Below are 19253 nucleotides of genomic sequence, written 5' to 3' on the forward strand. Positions count from 1 at the left end.
GATGAACAAATAACATAATAAAGTTGGATACAGCATTATGAGCCTATATCCTCTTAAGCCAAGAAATGAAAGTGATCTTATTGAAGTGTATAAATGTTCTTGGCACGCAGCTCTGAGAGAGTTTTCCTTGGCTAACAATCTAGAAGCAAAAGATATTTCTTCCCATCTCATTCAGCATAGAGATGAGGAGAAATTTCTTACAATAAAATGTTGTGAATATTCTGTGCAATTTCCTTCTCTAGAGGGATGAGTATGCTTGGGTAATAGTTTCAAGAATTCGACTGACAGGTTATGGTTACTAAGGAAATTAAAAGATGAAGGGTTTGAATTGGAGAGTGGAGACATGAGGGAACTTAGATGCGGTAATCTGATTCAAAATGCAAAGTGCAGAGGAACTTCACAGGTCAGGCAGCATTTGGGGAGCCAACAGGATGGTTGATGTTTCAGGTTGAGACCCTGTATCAGTCTTTATATAATAATTGGCTATAATCTTTCTGGACGATGGATCAGGCTTGAAAGACCAAATGGCCTGCTCCTGCTCCTTTTTCTAGTACACTTATATCATTTTGTTCAAGGTTGCATAATAGAACATATTTTTCTTTCTCAGATGGTGTTTGAAGTCGCCTTCAGCAGCATGACTGACGGCTATGTTGCACTGGATGATATTTCGTTCTCTCCACATTTCTGCAACAATGAAACAGGTAAGATATCCTTCTTCTTAATGGTAGGTTGCAAATGAGATGGTAGTTTGCATATCCCACAGAGACGTTTTGCATGGACAGCTACCTTCAACAATGGAAAGAAATTGCAAACAGCATCAACAGTTCACATTGCTCAACATAGACAAGAGGAACTTTTAGAACAACAATAGACTCTCAATATTGTGTCCAATAAATGGGTAGCTGTACCTTGATTAGCAGAGTCTTCTTTCCTTCTTTAATTAATGATTTTTCCCCAGTGTAATCCTGAGACACAAAGAATTCTAAAAGTCCAGAACTTGGTTCCTAGTCACAAAATTGAAGATAGCAATATGTGGAGTGGAAGTGGTGGATGTAGTGGAGTGGATTGATTGGGAAGTTGGTGAAACCAGCCTGAATCCATTCCAGTTCTATGACCACATCCTGTCACTGCTAATGTCAGTTATTGGACCTGCGATATAACTAAATATTCTGGAAGTAACCCAGCTGCTCAGCCAGCGTTCATGGAGGGGGGAGCAGAGTTAATATTTTATACTAAAATGTAAGAAATAGTAGGCCATTTGTCCCCATTAACATTGGAACACTTTAACCCCTTACCCTTTGATCACCAAGAATCTGCTAATTAGTCCTAAAAGTACACAGTGACTAACCTTCCACAACACACTTGGAAGATTCAGGATTCACTTCTCTCTGAGTGAAGAAATTTATTCTCATTTCTTCCCTGAACTGAACTGAATTGGCTTTATTCAATTCAACTCCATGTTAAGATGATGAACACTGCGTATTGATCTTTTCCCTCTACCACAGGAAGGATATAATTGCAAAAGTGACAAAGGTTCACCAACGTGATTCTTGGGGGCAAAGTTTGTTATATGAGAGGAAATTAACCAGCCTTTAACAATACTGTCTACAGTTTAGAATTATTATAGATTATCTTATTTGTTACTGGATGTGACAGGGTAAAGGCTAAGATGATGTTTCCCTGACAGGGCCTGAAGACCGATGGTTTGAGATGTGTCTATTTTAATGCAAGGAACATTGTTAACAAAGCAGATGAGCTTAGACCGTGGATCAGTACTTGGAGCTATGATGTGGTGGCCATTACAGAGACTTGGATGGCTCAGGGACAGGAATGGTTACTTCGTGTGCTGGCTTTTAGACATTTCAGAAAGGACAGCAAGGGAGGCAAAAGAGGTGGGGGTGTGGCACTGTCAATCAGAGATAGTATCACGGCTGCAGAAAAGGTGGACGTCATGGAGGGATTGTCTATGGAGTCTGTGGGTGGAGGTTAGGTACAGGAAGGGGTCAATAAGTCTACTTGGTGTTTTTTATAGGCCACCCAATAGTAACAGGGATATCGAGGAGCAGTTAGGGAAACAGATCCTGGGAAGGTTTAATAGTAACAGATTTGGTGGAAGATTTTAATTTCCAAAATATCGATTGGCACCTCCCTGGAACAAGGGGTTTAGATGGGGTGAAGTTTGTTGGGTGTGTTCAGGAAGGTTTCTTGACACAATATGTAGATAAGCCTACAAGAGGAGATTCTGTACTTGATTTGATATTGGGAAATGAACCTGGTCAGGTATCAGATCTCTCAGTGGGAGAGCATTTTAGAGATAGTGATCATAATTCTATCTCCTTTACAATAGCGTTGGAGAGGGATAGGAACAGACAAGTTAGAAAAGTGGTTAATTGGAGTAAGGGGAATTATGAGGCTATCAGGCATGAACTTGGAAGCTTAAATTGGGAACACATGTTCTCCGGGAAAGGTACGGAAGAAACGTGGCAAATGTTCAGGGGATATTTGTGTGGAGTTCTGCATAGGTACGTTCCAATGAGACAGGGAAGTTATGGTAGGGTACAGGAACCGTGGTGTACAAGATGTGCAGTAAATCTAGTCAAGTAGAAAAGAAAAGCTTATGAAAGGTTCAGAGAGCTAGGTAATGTTAGAGATCTAGAAGATTATAAGGCTAACAGGAAGGAGCTTAAGAAGAAAATTAGGAGAGCCAGAAGGAGCCATGAGAAGGCCTTGGCAGACAGGATTAAGGAAAACCCCAAGGCATTCTATAAGTATGTGAAGAGAAAGAGGATAAGATGTGTAAAAATTGGACCTATCAAGTGTGACAGAGGAAAAGTGTGTATGGAACCAGAGGAAATAGCAGAGGTACGTAATGAATACTTAAGTATTCACTATGGAAAAGGATCTTGGTGATTGTAGTGATGACTTGCAGCAGATTGAACAGCTTGAGCATGTAGATATTAAGAAAGAGGATGTACTTGAGCTTTTGGAAAGCATTAAGTTGGATAAGTTTCCGGGACCAGATGAGATGTAACCCAGGCTACTGTGGGAGGTGAGGGAGGAGATTGCTGAGCTTCTGGCGATAACCTTTGCATCATCAATGGTGATAGGAGAGGTTCTGGAGGATTGGAAGGTTGCAGATGTTGTTCCCTTATTCAAGAAAGGGAGTAGAGATAGCCCAGGAAGTCATAGACCAGTGAGTCTTACTTTAGTGGATGGTAAGTTGATGGAGAAGATCCTGAGAGGCAGGATTTAAGAAAAATTGGAGAGGTATAATATGATTAGGAATAGTCAGCATGGCTTTGTCAAAGGCAGGTTGTGCCTTACGAGACTGATTGAATTTTTTGAGGTTGTGTCTTAACACGTTGATGAAGGAAGAGCAGTAGTGTATATGGATTTCAGCAAGGCAATTAATAAGGTACCCCGTGCAAGACTTATTGAGAAAGTAAGGAGACATGGGATCCAAAGGGACATTGCTTTGTGGATCTAGAAATGGCTTGCCCACAGAAGGCAAAGAGTGGTTGCAGACAGGTTATATTCTGCATGGAGGTCAGTGACCAGTGGTGTACCTCAGGGATCTGTTCTGGGACCCTTTCTCTTTGTGATTTTTATAAGTGACCTGCATGAGGAAGTGGAGGGTTGGGTTAGCAAGTTTGCTGATGACGCAAAGGTTGGAGGTGTTGTGGATAGTGTGGAGGGCTGTCAGAGGTTACAGCAGGACATTGATAGGATGCTTGTGTTGAGAAGTAGCAGATGGAGTTCAACCTAGATAAGTGTGATGGCAGAATATAGTATTAACGTTAAGACTCTTGGCAGTGTGGAGGATCAGAGGGATCTTGGGGTCCGAGTCCATAGAACGCTCAAAGTAGATGTGCAGTTTGACTCTGTGTTTAAGAAGGTGTACGGTGTATTGGCCTTCATCATTCATCGAATTGAATTTAGGAGCCAAGAGGTAATGTTGCAGTTATATGGGACCCTGATCAGACTCCACTTGGAGTACTGTGCTCAGTTCTGGTCGCCTCACTACAGGAAGGATGTGGAAGCCATAGAAAGGGTGCAGAGGAGATTTACAAGGATGTTGCCTGGATTGGGGAGCATGCCTTATGAGAATAGGTTGAGTGAACTGGGCCTTTTCTCCTTGGAGTGACAGAGGATGAGAGGAGACCTGATAGAGGTGTATAAGATGATGAGGGACATTGATTGCATGGATAGTCAAAGGCTTTTTCCCAGAGCTGAAATGGCTGCCACAAGATTGCACAGGTTTGGGAGTAGATACAGAGGAGATGTCAGGGGTAAGTTTTTTTATGCAGAGTGTGGTGAGTACGTGGAATGGGCTGCCGGCAATGGTAGTGGAGGCGGATACGATAGGGTCTTTTAAGAGACTTTTAGATAGGTACATGGAGCTTAGTAAAATAGAGGACTGTAGGTAAGCCTAGTAATTTCTAAGGTAAGGACATGTTCAGCATAACTTTGTGGGCCGAAGGGCCTGTATTGTGCTGTAAATTTTCTATATTTCTATGTTTCTAAAGAGGTTCTTGCATATGCACACCCTTTTTTCTCCTTATTTTGTTGGCTATATCCATATCTGAGTAGGCCTGTACTCTTCGGAATCCACTTCACTGGACAAGCTTTTCATCCCATACTGAATATTTCCTTCTTTGGATAATCACAAGTTCTTTTCGACCGTGGAATGAAAGCTGATGCACTTTATTATCAATTTGTGCTTATACCCACAAATTACCTCACCAGAAATGGAATTATTATTATGTACAAAAGGCACAAGATGTTCTTACTATTTTTAATCTGCTATTGTTTTCCATTCAATAAACTCAACCAAACTGATAACCTTTGCCACAATGAGAACCCACTTAGATTAATTCAGCAAAGATAAGCCCATTCACCCCAGTTGTGCTAGACGACTTGGCGACAAATGAAGAACGAATTTTCTTGTTAATCTATCCTTTTTTTTATAAACAACTTGCTAGGCGTTGTTTTACCATCAGATTTGATCCATTCTGTCCTTCTACTACACAGAGTACACGATGTCTTTCTCTTGTTGTTGATCCATAGGTTATCTGTTCACTCATGCTTCAGCACTTCATTAGGTTTGAAAACCTCAAGTTATTCTGCAATTACAGGAGAATGTTTTCTAGAAGCAAAAGAGATGTTCAAAAGTCAGTTAACCAACATCTCTTCAAGAGTAGTTAAGTATCGACAAGTCCAGCATTTATTGTCTATTCTTAATTATTCTTGAGAACATGATGGCGAACTATTTTCTTGAACATCTAAAATCTTTGGGTAACCATATGATATAAGACCAGTATTAGGCCACTTGGCCCATTGAGTTTGCGCTGTTTGATCATGGCTGATCCATTTCCCTCTCAACCCCATTCACTTGCTTTCTCCCCATAACTTTCATGCCCTGACTCATCATCCTCCACCTTTAATATATCCAATGACCTGGCTTCTTCAGCTGCCTGTGGCAATGAATTTGACAAATTGATCACTCTCTGGCTAAAGAAATTCCTCACCATCTGAATTTTAAATGGATGTCCCTCTATTCTAAGATTGTGCCCTCTGGTCCTAGATTTCCCTGCTACAGGAAATATCCTCTCCACACTCACTCCCTCTGGTCCTTTCAACATTCAATAGGTTTCAATGAGAAAGCACTTGCTTTCCTCACCTGCCAGTTAACCTTTAGGGAATCCTGCATGAGGAATCCTAGGTCTCTTTGCATCTTGGATTATTTTTATTTTCTCCCTGTTTAGAAAATACTCTACACTTTTATTCCTTTTACTGAAGTGTATAACTATAAATTTCCTGACACTGTTATCCATCTGCCATTTCTTTGTCCATTCTCATCATCTGTCTAAGTCCTTCTGCAGCCATCCTGCTTCCTCAACACTATCTGGCCCTCCACCTAGCCTCAAACTCGGTGACAAAGCCATCAATTCTGTCATCCAAATCATTGACGTACAATGTAAAAAGAAGCCATCCCACCGCTGACTCCTGTGGAACACCATTAGTCACCAGCAGCCAGTTAGAAAAGGCTTCATTTATTCCCATTCTTTGCCTCCTGCCAACCACCCAATATCTTAACTGTAATATCATGAACTCTTATTTTGCTGAGCAGCCTCATGTGCAGGACCTTTTCCAAGGCCTTCAGAAAGTCCAAGTATGACATCCACTGATTGCCCTTTGTCTATCCTGCTTGTTCTTTCCTCAAAGAATTCCAACAGGTTGGTCAGTAATGAGTTTCCCTTCAGGAAAACATACTGACTTTGGCCTATATTACCATGTGCCTCTCAGTATCCTGGAATCTCATCCTTGACAATTGATTCCAACATCTTCCCAACCACTGAGGTCAGTCTATAATTTCTTCTGTCTCTCTCCCTTCTTGAAGAGTGGAATGATATTTGTAATTTTCCAGTCTTCTAGAACCATTCCAGAATCTAGTGATTCTTGAAAGACCATTACTAATGCCTCCATAATCTCTTCAGCCACCTCTTTCAGAACCGTGTGGTGTAGTCCAACTGGGCCGGGTGACTTGTGTACCTTCAGATTTTAGATTCCAAAGCACCTTCTCCCTAGTAATAGCAACTGCTCTTACTTCAGTCCGCTGACACAATCGAACTTCTGGCAAACTGCTAGTGCCTTCTGCAGTGAAGACTGATGCAAAATACTTATTCAGTTTGTCTACCATTTCCTTGTCTCCCATTACTCCCTCTTCAGTGTCATTTTCTAGTGGTCGGATATCTACTCTTTATATAAACATCTGAAACAAAATTTGGTATCCTATTTAATGTTTTTGGCTAACTTACCATCATATTTTATCTTTTTGCTCCTTGTGGCTTTTTTAGTTGCCTTCTGGTTTTTAAAAGCTTCCTAATTGTCTAACTTCCCACTAATTTTTGCTCTATTATATGCCTTCTCATTTGCTTTTATGTTGTCTTTGACTTGCTTTGTCAGCTACAGTTTTGTCATCCTGCCTTTAGAATACTTCATTGGGATGTACCCACCCTGCGCCTTCCAAACTGCATCCCGAAACTCCAGCCATTCCTTCTCTGCTGTCACTGCTGCCAGTGTGTCCTTTCAATCAACTTTAGCCAGCTCTTCTCTCATGCCTCTGTAATTCCCTTCATTCCATTGTAATACTGATACATTTGACTTTAGGTCTGTCTCTCACATTCCAGTGTGAATTCCATTATATTGTAATCACTGATCCCTAATGGTTCCTTTACCTTAAGCTCTCTAGCAAAATCAGGTTCATTCCACAATAACTTATCCCCTAGTGGGTTCAACCATAAATTGCTCTAAAAAGTCATCTCGTGGGCATTCTGCAAATACTCTCCCTTGGGATCCAAAATCAGCACCAATCTGATTTTCCCAGCTTACCTATTTATTGAAATCCCCCATGACTATCATAACATTGTCCTTTTGACATCCATTTTCTATATTCCACTGTAATTTGTATTCCAAGACCTGGCTGTTGTTCAGAGGCCCGCATATAACTCCAATGAGAGTCTTTTTTTTAACTCTTGCAGATCCATACCTCTAACCACAATGATTCTCAAGTCGTCAAGTCACTTTTATTGTCATTTTGACCATAACTGGCCTTTTCCCAGATGGCAAGGAGGGAGAAGAGTTTGTATGAGGGATGCATGGGGTCCTTCATAATGCTGTTTGCTTTGTGGATGCAGCGTGTAGTGTAAATGTCCGTAATGGTAGGAAGAGAGACCCCGATGATCTTCTCAGCTGATTCTACCTCTTACGATCCTATGTCACCTCTTTCTAAGGATTTGATTTCTTTTTTAACCAACAGAGCCATGTCACCCCTGACTACCTCCTCTCCTTCTACTGCAATGTGTATCCTTGGATGTTAAGCTTCCAACTATAATCTTCTTTTAACCACGACTCAGTGTTGCCTATAATGTTATACCTGCCAATCTCAAACTTCGCTACAAGATCACCGAACCTACACTGCATGCATTCAAATTTCACACCTTCAGTCCTTCATTTTGTCACCCTTTTCAAATTTGTCCCCCTTTTACACTGCAACTCATCCCACTGACTTCAATTGCACCCTATCATCTGCCTATTCTCCCTCACGGTCTCTCTACACACTGCCTCTGCTTATATACCACTTGCCCCATCCTCAGTCCTATCACTCCGGTTCCCAACCCCCTGCCGAATTTGTTTAAACAATGCCCAGCAAATCTGTCCACAAGGATATTGGCTATATCAGGTGTAACACGTCCCTCTTGCAAAAGGTCATACCTTGCCCAGAAAAGGTACCCAGTAATCCAGAAATCTGAAACTCTGCTCTCTGCACCAGATCATCTGCCAAATCATCCCGTTCTTACCCTCAGTGGTGCATGGAACAGACAGCAATCCAGAACTTACTACCTGAAGGTCCTAATTTTCAGCTTTCTACCTAGCTCTCTAAATTCTTCTTCTGGACCTTCTCCCTGACCTTCGCCATTGGTGCCAATATATACCAAGACTTCTGGCTCCCACTTTCGAATGCTGTGGGCCCAATCCAAGATATCCTTGATGATGACACCTGGGAGGCAACGGAATCTCATGTCTACTCCTCTAATTATGGAATTCCCTATCACTACTGCAGTCCTCTTCTCCCTCCTTTCCTTCTGAGCCATGTGGCTGAACTCAGTGCCAGAGACACATTCACTGTGGCTTCCCTCTGGTAGGTCATCCACCCCCAGCAGTATCTAAAGTGCTATACATATTACTGAGGGGAACAGCCACAGGGGTACTTGGCACTGGCTGCCCATTTCTCTTCCCTCTCCTGACAGTCACACCAGGTACCTGCCTCCTGCAACTTAGAGATGACTACCTCCCTGAGTCTCCTATCTATCACGTCATCAGTTTCCCATATGAGCCAAAGGTCATTGAGCCACAGCTCCAGTTCCTTAGCATGGTCTTCGAGGAGCTACAGCTTGGTACATCTGGTGCAGATGTGGTTATCTGAGAGGCTGCAGGTCTCCCAGAATTCCTACATCCCATAAAGAACACAACACAGCCCCTGGAGCCATTTTTGCTGTCCCTTGCTAATGAATCTCTAGTTGATTGGGCCGCCAGAAAATGCCAGAAGCACATGAACACTCCATATTAAGATCTCAACCATGGACCTGTGAGTTGCCTCTCTCTGGGTCCCAGTTCAACTGGGCTGCCAGAAATGTATCTTGCAGCAATTCTCCTGCATCAGCAATTGCAGGATCTAGAACCAGTGACAAGAATGTTTCTGAAGTAGAGTGAAGTGCACCTTGATGGAGCAGCATTTCTGTGTACCTGTTGTCTTCAGCCAAGCCTATACATATGAACATTCCCATTTTAACCCTTTTCTGAGAAGCAAAGTAGAGGATAATATTGTTCCTGAAGCTCCACAAACTCCAGGCAACTGGGCGACTACTCTAATGCTGAAGCTGAATAAAATCTTACTCCACAAGCAGTGCAAATGTTTGTCTCAAACATTTTTCTTATGATTGTAAGATCCTGTTAGACATTGGTAAGACAAAATACTGCAAGTCCTGTTCACTGGTGAGACTGTCAACGGGGAGATGTGTGACCTCGGTTGTTGTGTGTACTGGACCCTCGTGCCCCAACACCACCTGTTACAGCCACCCAGCGGAGGAGGTGCTAGAAATGATCAGAGGTGCGATGGCCGCCCTTGCTTTTGTGCTGGGTTAGGGACAGGCCCCTGCAGGCTGGCTCTCTCATCGTACTACTCTCCAGCGTTGGTTCCCTGGAAGCCAGGTGTGAGACAAGTTGGATGCCTTCGTCTGCGGCTGACCCAGTGTGAGATGAGGAACTGCTGCGCGTTTGTTCTTGCAGAAGTGTAGCTCCAGGAAAAACAGCTCATGCACCATCAATCATCAGGCCATGCCACTCAGGGACGTGCTAATTATTTTGCAACTTATCATAACAATTTGTGCGGTGTGACTGTACGTACTGTGTCTTGCACCTTGGCTCCAGAGAACTGGTGTTTTGTTCAGCTGTTGACATGCATATGGCTGAATGACAATTAAACATGAATTTGAACGAGTTCAGATTATTCTTCCAGATTGTTTCTAGCTAAAACTGTTCTTGGGCAGTTATAAGTTTGGCACAATTACCTTGGTGGAGATGCAGACAGCAGAATACTATTGGATTGGTACATGTTTTGGTTGAGTAATTTGGAATTACTCTTTTACGTGAATGTAGTAGACTGAATGATCAGTTTCTGAGCTCTGCATTCTGGGAGATACTGACTGGTACTTTCTTCTTCTGTTGAATCAAGCTCTGTTCTTTGATCCCTCTGTGGCAAATTGCAACTTTGATCAAGATCTCTGCAATTATACCCAAAACCACCTGGATGGCAAAAAATGGACCAGACAGATTCGAAAACCAAATCCATTCCGATTTGGCGATCACACGAGTGGAATGGGTAAGATACGTTACATTTGTGTGGTGTATTTTGCTTGCTGTTCAGGGAAGGGGGTATTATTATTAAATGAAATCAGCAGTAAATATGACACATGAGGTTCAAATGAAACGTAATGATAAAATAAGCTTGATTACTGATTGATAACATATGTTAAAGAAAAATTAAATATTGTATGTGTGGATTGTAATTCCCTTACATAAACATCTTAAAACTGATGTGTGGGATCATGCTTGATGTGACTCATTGCTCTCAATAGTACTGAGGCAGAGTGGTAACCTGGCTTCTTCTCCACCGTAACCACCCCACCCAATAAGACAGCTTCCTTTTCTTTAAATGTCACTTTCAATGGCATTTGATATAGGTTTAAGTAACTAAAAACATTAAAATGATTGCATAATAATAAAAAAAATACAATGCAAAATACAAATGTAAATCAATTACAAACTTATACAAATTGCCCAAACTTAACTTTTTATTGAAAGTTAGTCATTCCCATTTAAATGAATAAGGCCATTGTCTGTATATCTGAGAGAAATCACCTCTGTACTCATTTGTCGTGTGTAGACATGGCCATTGAAGGCATGGTAAACTTCATTGGGTGGCCAGGTAGTAATTCCCTAAGGAATAATTGCCACATCAGAACTTCATTCAACCCCACAGAATTTTTAAAATAATAAGAAAAAGCTCTTTAAGTTATGAAAATTTTTATTCATAATATTTCCGCTATCATCTTATGTGTATGCTTCAGTGTTTATTTCACATTCTATGCAACATTCGCGGTGGTGGCGAAAGGTCATGCTTTCTAACTCGATGGCCAGCTCTGCAAGGGAATGCTTCCATTCATTCAGATTGTTGATTTCCCTATGTGGACACCAGTGATCCCTAGGACATGATATCTGATGGCCAAAAGTATTAAGAAAGTAAATCCCACACCACAGAATTCGATTAAAATTGCATCCATTCTCTTTTGTTAAATACCTTAATTTTTATTCAATATTCATGGCATCAATGAAAAGTCTGGAAATTGCAGTGAGCTGTTTTACTGTGTGTCAGCATAAAGTTAATCTCCCAACAACTGTGTTCTTCAACAACCCTGGCTGAATCAGACAGCTGGACAGGATCCAGACCAGGAACTATAAATATTAGCAAATCCAGTAGGGGATTCAATAACCTCTTCACAAGAAATTGTGGAAAACTGTGGCACTTATTCCCATGCAAAGTGATTGAGGCTACTGAGATATGTTTATGATAATAGGTTAAAGATATTTCAACCCACAACCCCCCCCCCCCCACCTTTGGAGTCACAATTTTGCTCTGGGTGCATTCCTTCCCTCAAATAGATATGCAAAAGTGGGCATACTGTTGTCAGAGAAGTATGTGAGGCCTTAACTGGTACATAGCTTTAAATTATCTGCAACTTAAGTTCTCGAATCTCATGGCCTGATACCCTAATGTAAAAACTGTGTCAATTTTGGTCATTCAACTTATGACATAAAAAATTTTGAAATCAGTTCTGAGGTTGTCTTTACACCTATTTGTAAAAGGTGAAAGGAAAAGCAGGTAGAGGCCAGAGGGAAATCTGCTGCTTTGGTGTCTTGATGCTCAAGGATACAGCTATTGTTGGTTGAAGGTATAAATTTCAAAATCTGGGGGCGGGCACATGTCCTGAATCTGAGGAGTGCAAAGATTAGGGGACTGGAGAAACTGTAGAATTGAATTTAGATTTAGATAAAATAAAGTTGAAAGTTTCAAAATTTACATGCTTAGTGACCTGGAGTTGTGGATTGTTGGGAGAAGGCGCAGTTGAAAAGAACCTGGTGTAATTTGGGGTCAGGTGAACTCAAGCCTATGTCCAATCTGGGAAAGTCTCTGCACAATTAAGTTGTAGAGTGCTCCTATTGGTCTTACTGGAACTCTTAAGGTTATGGGTGGTCTTGACTGGTTTTCCTAAAAACACAAATGGAAAACCGTTAGCTAAGGAGAAATAAATTTGCAGCAGCATTTGATGGAGCAGACTCTCGGTATTTTATATGAACTATTCTCTAAGTCTCTTGAGTATCTGTAGGGGTTGTGTTTCTTTGGATTTATTGTGCTGGTTCACCAGCAGATGCTCTCTGACTTTTCATAGGTGGCTTTCTTATTTCCAATACAAGATTTGGATATCATCAGGAGTACGTGGCCCACCTAATAGGCCCACTTTTACTAGCCAACCTCCAGTACTGCTTGCAATTTTTCTATGCGCTGAATCATTTTATATCGGAAGATGCCCTTGCTGTCTATATTTATGATGAAATGGACCGTGTCCAGGAAAAGATTTGGACAATTCCCAAATCACCAACAGGAATGTGGATTCAAGCAGAAGTCAATTTCCAAAGGCTGGAGCCCACTAAGGTAAAATAGCACTCTGTTCTCCATGTCCACCAGTCCCATTCGCCGCCTGACCAACACCAGGCAGTATATGGATCTTAAAGTTCTTTGCTTTTCTTTCAAAGTATACTTGGTGTTGCCTCTCTTCAGCTATGTAACCTGCTCCTCCTCCACGGAACAAAACAAAATCTCTGTACTTACTCAATTTTGCTCTTTACAATGCCTCAGAATTTAGTGAATCAACCATTAGCTCGTCGGTTGCCAGCTGCAAAGGTAGTAAGATCTGAATTCCCTCCTTAAATCTCTCCATCCTTCAATCTCTTCACTATTTTGGAGCAAATACTCAGCCTTCTAAAATTCCAAGACTTAATGGTGCACTTTTGCAACACAAAAGCACGTAGATAGAATTCCTTTGTAGTGCACTGTAATGCATATAACATTGAAGCAACTCTGGTTCCGTTGCATTTGAGCTGGCCTTCACTTAAAAAGCATTTCACATTCTTAAATACTTATTTTGAACACGCACACAAAATGCTAGAGGAACTCAGCAGGTCAGGCAGCATCTGTGGAGGGAAATGAATAGTCAACATTTTCGGCCAACTGTCATTAAAACTGGAAGGAAGGGGCGAATCCGGAATAAAAAGGGGGGGAACACAAGCTGGCAGATGGTCGGCGAGTCCAGGTGAAGAAGAATGTAAGTGTATGGGGGAAGGGTAAGTGCAGTTACGAAGAAAGCATGACAGCATCTCCACTTCCTTAGGAGTTTGTGAAGATTTGGCTGCATTGCAGCCTGGTATGGAAACACCAGTACCCTCCTTTGGAAAATCCTACAAAAAATAGTGGGTATGGCCCAGTCCATCACAGGTAAAGCCCTCCCCACCACAGGACCACATCTCCATGGAGCATTGTCACAGCAAAGCAGCATCCATCATCAGGGACCCCCACCATCTAGGCCATGCTCTCTTCTCACTGCTGCAATCAGGAAGGTGATACAGCAGCCTCAGGACTCACACCACCAGCTTCAGGAACAGTTACTATCCTTCAGCCATCAGGCTCCTGAACAAAAGGAGATAACTTCACTCGCCCTGTCACTGACCTGTTCCCACAACCTATGCATTCACTTCCAAGGACTCTATCTCACGTTCTCAATATTTATTGCTTATTTTTTATCCATTATTTCTTTTTTTCTTTCTTTTTGTATTTGCAGTTTATTGTCTTTTGTACACTGGTTGTGCAGTCTGTTTTTGTCTTTCATTGATTCTATTATGGTTTTTGGAGTTATTGAGTATGCCTGGAAGAAAATGAACCTTTGTATATAGTGGCACATATTGATAAAAATATTACTTTAAGGGGTAATAAAAGGGAATGATGTGAGAAGCTAGGAGATGATGTATGGAAAAGGTAAAGAGTTGGAGAAGAAGAAATATAATAGAGGACAGTAGAGTAGGAAGAAGGAAAAAGGAAGAAGATGAGAAATCAGAGGTCTTGAGAGCAAGGGTGGTGGAGAGAAGGGGCAAGAGGGCCACTAGAATAAGGAAGAACGGGGGGAGGGTACAACACAGGTAAGTGATTACCAGAAGTTCCAGAAATTGATACTCTTGTCGTCAAGTTGGAGACTACCAAGATAGAACATGAGATGTTGTTCCTCCAGCCTGTATCTGGTCTCAATGTGGCAGCAGAGGAGGTTGTGGACAGATATGTTGGAGGCAGTAGAGAAAGCCGTGGATATGTTGAACCAAAAATTTAATTACTTTCAACAGTTCTTATGTTTCTAATCTTTTAATGCTATCAGATTTTCTCTTATTTAGGCATATCAAGATTGCTTCCAGCAACCCAAAGCCAAAGATAACAATTCAACTTATGCCAGAAGTTGAATTGAACACAAGAGCTTTTCTGATGCTGGATATCCAGAGTAACAGACACACACACAATGCTGGAGGAACTCAACAAGTCAGGGGCTGAAGAAAGAGTTTGATAGGTGTGGTGAACTATGTGCCTGTCGGGACACGCCCCTGCTGACTGCTCCTGTGGCTCCTCCCACAGGCCCCTGTATAAAGGAGACCTGCGGCCTGACGCTCGGCCTCAGTCTCCAAGACCTTGTATGATAGACACTCACTCCTGGTTCCTTCTTCCAGTCAATAAAAGCCGATATCTCGCCTACGTCTCAGTGTGAGTTATTGATGGTGCATCAATTTTATTGACTGGAAGTTTTAAACCATGGAACCCGTTTTGCGTCCGGACCGTTGGATTTGGACCCTCAAGACCCTGATGCAGCTCTCGCTTTTGAACACTGGCTTGCATGCTTCCAATCGTACTTGGCGGAGCTTCGTGCGACTGAACCCGCCGTTATGCACAGAATCCTACTCTCGAGGGTCACCCCAAAAGTTTACGCCATTATCCGGGACCTGCCGACCTATGATGGGGCACTGGACGCCCTCAAACGACAGTACCTGCGGCCGGTGAACACTGTCTACGCAAGACATCGTTTAGCTACCCGGCCACAGCGGCCTGGCGAATCGTGCGCTGAGTTTCTCCGAGCACTACAGACACTCGTCCGAGCTTGTGACTGCAAGACGCTCACGGCAGAACAGCATGCGGAGCTGCTAATGAGAGACGCCTTTGTGACGGGACTGAGGTCAGTGTACATGCGCCAGCGGCTGCTGGAGAACTCAGATCTTACCTTACGCTCGGCGATCGAGACGGCCAACGCTCTAGAAGCTGCTTTGCATAATGCTGACGCTGTCCAGTCACGCGATTCCCCGCCGGTTCCGTGGACTCCTCAGACCCCGCCACCGCCGGCTCCCGGGAGCGAATTCGCCAACGCTGCCGCCAGTCGCGATTCCACGAGCTCCCCGATCCTGACCACGGCTGTGGCCCGTCAGAAACTCGTGCTTTGTTATTTCTGTGGCCAAAAGAAACATCCTCGACAACGCTGTCCAGCGCGAGAAGCGACCTGCTCCAGCTGCGGAAAGCAGGGCCACTTCGCCAAGGTCTGTAAGTCTCAACCTCGAGCGGAGTGCAGCGCTGCGGGTGAAACGTGGGGGCCGCCATCTTGCATGCCGGGATGTGGGCGGCCATCTTTGTCGATGTCAGTACGCCCCGCCCCCGATCCTCGGATGCTGACCGGGTACCGCGGATGTGAGCGGCCATCTTTGTCGACGTCAGTACGCCCCGCCCCCGGCCCTCCGATGCTTACTGGGTCTCTGGCCACTGTAACTCTCGACCAAAGCGCCCCACACCAGCTTGCAAGGTCCATGATGGACATCCAGGTGGAGGGACACTGGACTGGATGCCTGTTTGACACGGGCAGCACTGGGAGTTTTATTCACCTGGACACAGTGCAACGCTGCGGACTCGCAACGCGACCGGTAAGTCGGAGGTTCCATTTGGCCTCTGGGTCGCAGTCTGCAGACATCCGGGCGGATTGTGTAGCGACATTGGTGGTGCAGGGCACAGAATATCGGGACTTTGAGCTGCTGGTCATGCCTAATCTGTGCGCACCTGTGCTATTGGGGCTGGACTTCCAGAGCCATCTCGAAAGTGTGACCATGGTATACGACGGGCCCCTCCCACCACTCACTGTCAAGAATCCTCAGTTTTGTGGGACTTCTTCTCATACCCCGCTACTGACCACACACACACCCGCACACACACATCCCATCCAGAACCAGGCCGACAGCTGCGCTACCGACACTTGCAGCCTCTCCACTCTCAAGGTCCCTCCCCCACTGCTGTTCGCCAACCTGACCCCTGACTGTAAACCTGTGGCAACCAAAAGCAGGAGGTACAGCGCGGGGGACCGGGCCTTCATTCAGTCGGAGGTGCAGCGGCTGCTCAGGGAGGGGATCATTGAGCCAAGCTCAAGCCCTTGGAGGGCCCAGGTAGTTGTTGTTCGGACTGGGCAGAAAGATAGGATGGTGGTGGACTATAGTCAAACCATCAATAGGTTTACGCAGCTTGACGCCTACCCCCTACCCCGCATCGCGGATATGGTCAACCAGATTGCTCAGTATAAGGTGTACTCGACAATAGATCTGAAATCCGCTTATCACCAGCTCCCCATCTGCCCAGAGGACCGCCCCTACACCGCCTTCGAGGCGGGCGGCAGGCTCTATCACTTCCTGCGCGTCCCTTTCGGTGTCACGAATGGTGTCTCTGTCTTCCAGAGGGAAATGGACCGGATGGTGGACCAGTACCAACTGCAGGCCACATTTCCCTATCTGGATAACATCACCATCTGTGGTCACAACAGGCCAGATCACGACGCCAACCTCCAACGATTTCTCCAAGTGGCCGCAGCTCTGAACCTTACTTATAACGGGGACAAGTGTGTTTTTGGTACCACCCGCCTTGCTATACTTGGGTATGTCGTGGAAAACGGGGTTATTGGGCCTGATCCCGAACGTATGCGCCCCCTGTTAGAGCTCCCTCTTCCCACCACTCTCAAGGCCCTCAGACGGTGCCTGGGTTTTTTTTCCTATTACGCCCAATGGGTCCCCCATTACGCAGACAAGGCCCGCCCCCTGGTCAAGTCTACCTCGTTTCCCCTCTCTGCTGAGGCCTGCGCGGCCTTCAACTGCATTAAAGCGGACATTGCCAAAGCTACGATGCATGCAGTGGACGAGACCGCTCCCTTCCAAGTGGAGTGTGATGCCTCCGATTTCGCTCTGGCTGCTACCCTTAATCAGGAAGGCAGACCAGTAGCATTCTTTTCTCGCACCCTCCAAGGCTCCGAAATTCGGCACTCCGCGGTGGAGAAAGAAGCCCAGGCCATAGTGGAGGCTGTTAGGCACTGGAGGCACTATCTTGCTGGCAAAAGATTCACAGTGCTGACCGACCAGCGCTCGGTTGCGTTCCTGTTCAGCAACCAACAGCGGGGCAAGATCAAAAATGATAAGATTTTGCGGTGGAGGATAGAACTCTCCACCTACACCTATGATATCCTGTACCGGCCTGGCAGACTCAATGAGCCCCCTGATGCCCTATCCCGGGGAACGTGCTAGCACACAGCTCGACCAGCTGTACGCCCTTCATGCACAACTTTGCCATCCGGGGGTCACCCGATTTTACCATTTTGTGAAAGCTCGGAACCTGCCGTACTCCCTGGAGGACATCAGGATGATGACCAGGGACTGCCAAATTTGCGCCGAGTGCAAACCGCACTTCTACTGTCCTGACATGGCACAACTTGTCAAGGCCACCCGCCCTTTTGAACGCCTGAGTGTTGACTTTAAGGGCCCCCTTCCCTCCACTGACCGCAATGTCTATTTTCTCAGTGTTATTGACGAGTTCTCACGGTTCCCCTTTGCCATCCCCTGCCCCGACACCACTGCCACGTCCGTCATAAATGCCCTGCGCCAGCTCTTCACTCTGTTCGGGTATCCCTGCTATATCCACAGTGATAGAGGGTCCTCCTTTATGAGTGAGGAGCTGCGCCAGTACTTGCTAGCTAGGGGCATTGCTACCAGTCGGACCACGAGTTATAATCCCCGGGGTAATGGCCAGGTGGAGCGGGAGAATGCCACAGTGTGGAAGGCCACACTTTTAGCCCTTAAGTCAAAAGGGTTGCCGGTCTCTCGATGGCAGGAGGTCCTCCCTGAGGCACTGCACTCTATCCGCTCTCTGTTATGTACGTCCACCAATGCCACCTCTCACGAACGCCTATTCTCTTTTCCCAGGAAGTCTGTCACTGGGACCACCCTACCAGTTTGGCTGACGTCCCTGGGGCCAGTGCTGCTCCGGAAACATGTGAGGAGCAATAAATACTCCCCGCTGGTGGAGAGGGTTCACCTTCTACATGCGAACCCCCAGTATGCTTAAGTGGTCTTACCTGATGGGCGGGAGGACACGGTCTCCATCCGTGACCTGGCACCCGCAGGTGCAGCAGACCACTACCCTGAAGGCTCTCCGGTGACTGTGAACCCTGCACCAGAGTTGACACCGTGCTCACCAGGCCCTACACAGACTCCTCACGACACTTGTATACCGGGCGTTTCGTACACATTTATACCAGGCGCCTCGCACATGCATGAGGGATCACCGGCGCCTAGTGGGCAAGAACACGCGCAACCCCCGTCCCCTGTGCAATCACCAATGTTGCCGGCATCTATGCGGTCACAGCCGGTGCTACGTAGATCGCAGCGACAGATTCGACCACCTGATAGGCTTGACTTGTAAGAACCTTCGCCACATGAGGACTTTTTCAAACGAAGGGGGGGTGAATGTGGTGAACTATGTGCCTGTCGGGACACGCCCCTGCTGACTGCTCCTGTGGCTCCTCCCACAGGCCCCTGTATAAAGGAGACCTGCGGCCTGACGCTCGGCCTCAGTCTCCAAGACCTTGTATGATAGACACTCACTCCTGGTTCCTTCTTCCAGTCAATAAAAGCCGATATCTCGCCTACGTCTCAGTGTGAGTTATTGATGGTGCATCAATAGGAGAGGA

At 45.1% G+C, this 19253-nt stretch overlaps 1 protein-coding gene across 1 annotated transcript in view; it reads left to right on the top strand.

Annotated features, from left to right (window-relative positions):
- mamdc2a (MAM domain containing 2a) overlaps nucleotides 1-19253 on the top strand; it is a 131198-nt gene that overhangs the window by 80977 nt on the left and 30968 nt on the right. The window contains exons 7-9 of the mRNA XM_059973850.1: nucleotides 608-701; nucleotides 10295-10441; nucleotides 12570-12832. Of these exons, the coding sequence (XP_059829833.1) occupies nucleotides 608-701; nucleotides 10295-10441; nucleotides 12570-12832 (504 nt within the window). The remainder of the gene's footprint in view (nucleotides 1-607; nucleotides 702-10294; nucleotides 10442-12569; nucleotides 12833-19253) is intronic.

Source organism: Hypanus sabinus, chromosome 7 (genome assembly GCF_030144855.1).
Source record: "Hypanus sabinus isolate sHypSab1 chromosome 7, sHypSab1.hap1, whole genome shotgun sequence".
NCBI classification, from domain to species: Eukaryota; Metazoa; Chordata; class Chondrichthyes; order Myliobatiformes; family Dasyatidae; genus Hypanus; species Hypanus sabinus.